Here is an 8,037-nt window from a genome sequence, read left to right as displayed (position 1 = left end):
TGTCCCACCAGTGACAATATAAAGCCATATCGCACTGCTACGAGTGTGATATTGCGTTTATACAACAGTTATCGGCATAAACGTGTATATAAAAACAATAGTTTTTCTCAGTCTTTGTTGCATTTCTCACAACACTACTTACATTTGCACAACAGTTAATGCATTTCTTAAAACAATTAGTCATTTGTGTACATCCCAGTAGCAGTTTCTCATTCTTCTCAACAAATAGCAAATGCTTTCGGACATGCATCAATTGCTTTCATACAACTGTCTGCTATTTAGAACATTATCATTTGCTTATGTCATGTCAGTCAAAATGAACTAAACTTGTAAATGCTGAATAGTCATTCCATATAACTTCCATATAACTTCCGGAAAGGAAGAGTAGCCAATAGCGTTAGAGATAACAAGTAAACCAAGTCCCGCCCCAGGACTGACAAAAATCCGAAATGTTTCGCGCGAGCAGAGAGAAAAACCAGCGAGCGAGCGGAGAGAACTGATCGCGCGCGCGCGCTGTAGGCATGACCTCGCTCGCGAGAGCGTACATCGTGCGCACAGATGATGATGTGCGCGTGCGGGACTTGTTTTCTCACGCTGGATTAGTTGAGCGCGCGCGTGAAGATCCCCTGTGCGCTCGTGAGCTGTAGTTTTCTCGCGTGTAGACCTGTAATCTGCTCACGGTTCACTTCTCCTCGCGCGCAAACATCACCGCTGTGCGCGATTAATATTGGCATTGATATGCCGCCATAATTTGCAAGCTAGAGAAAACAAGAAGGCAACCAATTTATTCGCTCTTACTTACACTTGTGAAATGGAGGAAGAAACTGATCCACGGTGCACTGATCCATGTACTGACATAGTCCCCAACATCAGTAGTCTTTTCTGATCCTTACTTCATCAAACAGTCAACGAATGCCCCGTTGTAAGCGTGTAGACTCCACAAGCACTCAAACTGCACAAGGCTGGGGCTATAATGCCTGGGTAATTTTGCAAAAATAAACCTCAACCACCGACTCTTCACAGTTTCATCTTTGGGTCCCTCACACTTCCAATAATATCCTGCTGAGCACAGCGTTGAATCAACTGGCGTCTGCTACAGTGCGTGTCTAGCCTCTTTTTCTTTGCTACTGTGCTAGTGGGCGGGCCGCAGATTCCAATTTTCCTGGCCTTGCACGTGCAACAACTGGGCAGGGCTTAAGTTTTGTATCCACGTCACACCAAAACGGCTAGACTCGTTATCAAGATGATTCATTTGAACTACTAGGAGTCGACTCTTTTATGAATGAATCAATAGTTTTAAACACTGTCCACTTTCAGATTTAAGCCTTAGCTGGATATTTCACTTCACTTGGAGCTGTTACATGGCAGGTCATTCTCAAAAACCCATAATAAGGGCTCTTTAAATATTTCATGACTCTCAGCCAATCAGATTTGAGAACCAGACTGAAATGTTGTATATGTATATATATGTATATATATATATATATATATATATATATATATATATATATATATATATATATATATATATATATGTGTATATATGTATATATATATATATATATATATATATATATATATATATATATATGTATATATATATATATATATATATATATATATATATATATATATATTTATATATATATATATATATATATAATACTTGCATACATGTAAGTATTAATAACTTAATATTTAATAATTAATACTTTAAATTAATTTCCCAGTGCTGGGTTGTGCCTGAAGGGCATCCACTGCATAAAACATACCAGAATAGCTGGCATTTTATTCCACTGTGGCGACCCCTGATAAATCAGGGACTAAGCTGAAAAATGTATGTATTTCATTCATTCATTTGGTGTATTTCATTCACCAAAATGACCAATGTGGTTAATTAAACATTCAAGTGCATTGTAGATGTATACATGCTTCATTTTAATGTGTTAAATTTGATTTCTACTTATATTAATTTCTAATAAATTAATTTTTTTATATAAATTTTTAATTTATCAGATTTCTTGTACACATGCATCCTTGAAGTCACAAGCAGGTTCTCCCACCAACAAAAGACAACGAAAACTAAGCATTTAAATACAAAATCTTTATTAAGACTTTATTAAGATCTCGTACATAAAATCTCATTGCACATTAATGTGGCGACACTGTCAGACGGTGAACTTGGATATGGCTAAGAGATTTCACAAGAAACACTGCAGTGGTTCAAACCTTTACCCATTGAAATCTAGCATGATGCATGTAGATTTACTCGTAATCTCTGGACAATCTTCACATGGAAGAGCGCAAAACTCGTACCGTTTCATACATCAACAACAACCCTGAAATCTACCTCATCACTTTTCTCCCATACAGAACAAAACAATTACAGATAAAATAGAACTAAATATTAGTTTGTTAAATCATGTGATGAACATAAATGTACCATAAAGTTCCACCGAGGATGAAAATAATACAAGAAAATGATACTAAAATGATTTTAGCAGATACAGTAAGACTGACTTCCCTTCAAAAATGTAAAAAGCATGCAAAAATAAACCTGACTGTGTCCCTTTTACACAAACACACACACACACACGTCTCTAAAGGTGCATTAAAGATGATGCGTCAATGAAACATCACATTCCTATTTCATATTACACCAAAAATATATTGCATTATTCTAGAAATCATTTACGGGTTTTTATTTCTACAGAAATAACGTGCCTGATTTCCTCACAGCGTTAAATCAGTGTCGCAAAGCAACTTCTGTTGAAATGCAGCAAGTCTAAGAAAATACACAACGGCCAAAGACTGACTATTTCTCATCGAAATCCTTCCTTTTACACTTCATACTTGCTTTCGTAGACTAGATAGATCAGCATCAGGGCAGAAAAGCTGCTGTCTCACTGTCATCGACTGGAAATTATAGCTGACAACAAATCAATCCCATCAGTTGCCATCTAGGAAGCTTGACCTTTAAACACTTCAAAACATTCTTTACTTTCTGTGCATACAAATCCCACAATGCAGTGCAACCATTTCCGAGGCCCAACAAAAATGGCAACGGCATTTAAATGCACCACCCCTGCAGAAACACTTGCCTGTCGCGTCCACATAAATACATTCAAAAACAAAAACAAACCAGCCACATTACGACAAATCCCCAGAATCCAATTAAAGCACCTCAAAAATCACCCAATATAACCTACAGTACGTAGACGGGTTTCTACCAGCTAAACGAGTGAAGTTGATCACAGCTCTCACCACAGGAAGCTCGGATGATGTAAAACATTTCCAGCAAAGTATTTTTCAGCATCTAACAGTCGCAAATAACATTGTCAGAATTCAGCATGACACATTTTTTTTTGTTTTACAGTCCAAGGATGATGAAATAGTTACCCGAAAAGCCCATTTAAAGGATCACTCCACTTATTTTTGTGGAAATATGCTTGTTAAACTGATGAGGTTTACCGTTTATGAATATATACAATTTTTAACCGAGATGCTAATGGTCTAATCTGATTCAGTAATTTATGCTATGCTATGCTAAAAGTACTCCCGCCAGACCCAGAGATCGGCTAAACAGATTCAAAAATGGCAAAACTTAACTGTTTAACTCTAATGAAGTTTTCCATTCATGAATTTATGTCAATTTTGACTGAGATGCTAATGGTCTAAACCAACTCAATGATTTATGCTATGCAAAGCTAAAAGAGCTCCCGCTAGACCGGAGATCCACTGAATGGATTCAAAAATGGTAAAACTAAACTGTTTAACTTCTGTGGGAATTAACTATTTATGTGTTTATGAAATTTTTGAGTGAGATCCTAATGGTCTAATCCGATTCAATTATTTGTGCTATGCTAAGCTAAGCTAAAAGTACTCCAGCCAGACCGGGAGATCCACTGAATGGATTCAAAATTGGTAAAACTCATCTGTTTACCTCTAACAAAGTTTTCTATTTATGAATTTATTTAAATTTTAAGTGAGATGCTTATAGTCTAATCCGATTCAATGACTTATGCTAAGCTAAGCTAAAAGTGCACCAGCCAGACCCAGAGATCGGCTGAATGGATTCAAAAATGGCAAACCTCAATTGTTTAACTCTAGGGCAGTTTATCATTCATGAATTTATATAATTTTTGAGCAAGATGCTAATGGTCTAACCCGATTCAATGACTTATGCTAAGCTAAGCTAAAAGTGCTCCCACAAGACCCAGAGATCTGCTGAATGGATTCAAAAATGGTAAGGCTAAACAGTTTAACTTCTGTGGGGATTTACTATTTATGAATTTATAATATTTTTGAGTGAGATGCTAATAGTCTAATCCGATTCAATTATTTATGCTAAGCTAAGCTAAAAGTGCTCCCAGCAGAGCCGCAGATTGGCTGAATGGATTCAAAAATGGTAAAACTCAAGGGGAGCTGTAAAATGAGCATATTTTCCCCTCAAAAAGTTGAGTGTTCCTTTAACACCCTTGTGGCTTGATCATTTATCATTTTACTTTTTAGATACCATTCCCACCCCCTGAATGAGAAGTCGGGTTCTGATTGGCTCAAGACTGGCTGCCATTTGTCTGGCCATAAAAGGAAGTGTGTGGGCGGAGCTCTTTGGTGATGAAAAGCAAATGTTTTGGTTTCTCTATACTGTGAAGGCAAAATGAAGAGCATAGTGATCGCTAAGAACTCTGGGTGAACGAAAGCCCCATTGACATCCACGACATCGAAGTTAAAGGCTAACTGTAGATTAATAAAGGCCTAAACGCACGCACATTTTGGCTAAGCCATGCAAAACAGAACACGAATAGCACTCGGCAACTATCAGTTCATCTAAAAGTATATGTGTTTTGTCAAAAATAGCCTATACTATACTTGTGTACACTATACACTATAATCATTTATATAGGAGAGATTTAAGAGAGCAGAAATCTAGTTTAGGTTTAAATCTCTCTGCTGATGATGTGCTAAAGAAATGAGCTAAAGGTGCACGCAATCCAAATCTGCTGCTAATTAACTCCCCTTTCAGATTTTCATGACTTGTATTTCAAATAACATTTAAGAAGATGGTTTAGATGAAGGTGTGGTGCATTGATTAAATGCAAGTAAATGGATTTTGAGAGTTAAAAACAAAAATGTATACAGGAAAAGCTAAAACAATACCAATGGATGCTGATTATAAACTGTGGACTCATGAAGCAGAATGATCAATCCGTGCAAAAAGAACTGAACATTATTTACAACATTAAAAGTAAGATTCACAACCTATAAAACAATTATGTGTTGCCTGTATACTTTGTTTACTCTAAAAGTGCTGATGTCCATTGGCTTACATTAAATATGTCCCACAATTTCAGCTAAACATCTTCTTTAATGTTCTATCGAAGAGAAAAAGTCATGTATATACTGGATGGATGAGTAAATTAACAGCAACTGTTCTATTTTTAGGTGAACTCTCCTTTTGATGAAAATAAACAAGCACTTAAGCCAACGCTAGCACTTAATTTCCCTTAATGCAACCAGAGAGTCATTTTCTAAACGACTCCTATGAATCAATACAGAAGAGTTCAAAGTCAGTTTGATTCTTTGAGCTGCCGTTTAGTGCAAGAATCAAACTGAAAAGCGCACAGAGCTGGTATATGATTGAACAGCTGGTTGTGAAGCTCTGCGTGCTGATTGGTGCAGAGTGGAGGCCTGTAAAGCGCCTGCCCGGTTGACAAAGCTTCTCTTTTCTGCTGGATTGAATGCATGTCAAGTCTATAGTGATCAAAATAAGTGGCTCAGGTAAGTGAAAGTTCACAGGACCAAACTAGTCAAATGTGAGTCTGTGTGATAAGAGGTGAAAGGTCATGGTTCAGTATACGCAGAGGTCAGGGAACTTCATTTCATAGACTGGCACAGACTGGTACTGGGCATGGCCTGACGTCACGGTCACGGTGCCCGAGGGGCTCGGAGGGGGGCTGATGACAGACAGAATCATCAGTCAAATATCAGGTTACACTAATAATATGTAATCATTAAAACAACTAAATAATCCAGATAAATCAAGTGTGAACTTACCGAATAGTGAGTTCGAAAATCTGAGCCAAGCGATCATGCAACATGTTAGCCTGAAATAGAAGAAAAATCTAATAATTTACAAAGAAATTCAAATAATTATTAATTCAGATAATTTATATGAACAACTTTGCACCTCCTCTCTTTCAATTTTTATGATATAATAAAATTGATCCTGTAATTACATTATATAATCTTGTAATTTTCTAAACAATTTAGTAGTTTTGATAAGGACTGAGGCTGATTAAAAGATTTATGCAAAAAATAAAATAAATAATAATCTGATGCATTTTACAGCAGTTAAATTTAGTGGATGTTTTCATTCCTAACACAACAAAAGGTAGTCAATTTGAACTGTGCACAAGGGAGATATACAGTTGAAGTCAGAATTATTAGCCCCCCTGAATTATTAGACCCCTTGTTTATTTTTTCTCCAATTTCTGTTTAATGAAGAGAAGATTTTTTTGAACACATTTCTAATCATAACAGTTATAATAACTTATTTCTAATAACTGATTTTTATTTTATCTTTGCCATGATGACAGTAAATAATATTTTACTACATATTTTTCAAGACACTTCTATACAGCTTAAAGTGACATTTAAAGGCTTTACTAGGTTAATTACGTTAACTACGCAGGTTAGGGTAATTAGGCAAGTTATTGTATAATGATGGTTTGTTCTGTTGACTATCGAAAAAATATAGCTTAAAGAGGCTAATAATTTTGTCCTTAAAATGGTGTTTAAAAAATTAAAAACTGCTTTTATTCTACCCGAAATAAAACAAATAAAACTTTCTTCAGAAGAAAAAAATATTATCAGACATACTGTGAAAATTTCCTTGCTCTGTTAAACATCATTTGGGAAAAAAAATAAAAAAATAAAAAAAAAGAGGGGCTAATAATTCTGACTTCAACTGTATACATATAGTTGAAGTAAAAATGATTTGCCCTCCAGTGAATTTCATTTATTTCATATTTTTATTTCAAGAATTCTTTTACAGTATTTCCTATTATATGTGTTTTCTTCTGGAAATCGTATGTGTTTTATGTCAGCTTGAATAAAAGCTTTTAATTTAAAAAAAATAAATACATTTAAGATCAATATTATTAGCCCCCTTAAGCAATTTATATATTTTTTGATTGTCTAAACCAGCGGTTCTCAAACTTTTTTCATCAAGTACCACCTCAGAAAAAATACCTCTCCAAGTACCACCATAGTGACGATGCAGATAAATTCCTATTATTAAGATAATATTTATTATTGTCAGCCACTTTAAACATTATAAATAGTTTGAACATTAACACTGTGCTGTACTTATAGGTAAAAATAAATAAATAAAAAGTCAACGTTTAAAATGTGCTTTTAAACATTAATCAAAAATGGTAGGCTACTGTTCTTAAAGTAAAAAGAAAACTGTTATACTTAAATGTAAAGTATTAACAAATAGTAACCCATTCATCAAAACCTGGAAATGTTGCTTAGACCTCATATATACGGGCTGTATGTCATCATATTCATATATAAACCATTTCTGATTAATTTGGAAATATGTTCCATGTATACATGACATATTTGTATACCTTAAAAAAAATCAAAACATTAACTTCTATTTTAAAATAAATTATTTGGATTTACATATATGAATTAGAAATTAGATCTGCTTACTGCGCATCCTTTACAGTCCGTGTGTCAGAAAAGTGAGTGATTACATGCATAATTACACTGCTTGACCAATTCATACGTGATTTATCTATTCATATGTGCAGAATTTCTGTGATTTGAGATCTCATCTTAAGTGGACTGTGGAGTTTGTTTTAACCGCACACAGAGACTTACTTTAATTAGGCTATATTCTAGCTCCAAGCTTCAAGCAAGGCAAAGTTGCTTGAGTCTACTGTATGTTCTTTGTCCCGCGACATTTGAATCACATCCAGGTAAATTAGCCTAAATCCGAGATAACAAATTAATTCATCGAAAGCC

The 8,037-nt window shown here is 35.0% G+C and overlaps 1 protein-coding gene across 23 annotated transcripts in view; it reads right to left on the bottom strand.

Moving 5' to 3' along the window:
• Positions 1–2,089: 2,089 nt before the first annotated feature.
• The window catches only part of efr3a (EFR3 homolog A (S. cerevisiae)), a 100,400-nt gene continuing 94,452 nt past the window's right edge, over positions 2,090–8,037 (bottom strand). For 14 of the 23 annotated variants that reach the window (XM_087238995.1, XM_087239000.1, XM_087239001.1 and 11 more), the window contains 2 exons: positions 6,058–6,107; positions 2,090–5,957 (listed from right to left, as the gene is read on the bottom strand). In XM_087238995.1, coding sequence (XP_087095121.1) covers positions 5,852–5,957; positions 6,058–6,107 — 156 coding nt within the window. In that variant the 3' untranslated portion in view covers positions 2,090–5,851. The remainder of the gene's footprint in view (positions 5,958–6,057; positions 6,108–8,037) is intronic. The other 9 variants (XR_015477605.1, XR_015477609.1, XR_015477612.1 and 6 more) reach the window with 1 other exon arrangement.

Source organism: Danio rerio, chromosome 2 (assembly GCF_052040795.2).
Source record: "Danio rerio strain M-AB ecotype USA chromosome 2, GRCz13ab, whole genome shotgun sequence".
Classification (NCBI taxonomy): Eukaryota; Metazoa; Chordata; class Actinopteri; order Cypriniformes; family Danionidae; genus Danio; species Danio rerio.
Note: the sequence above shows the minus strand (reverse complement) of the source record. Positions and strands in the feature narration are given on the sequence as shown.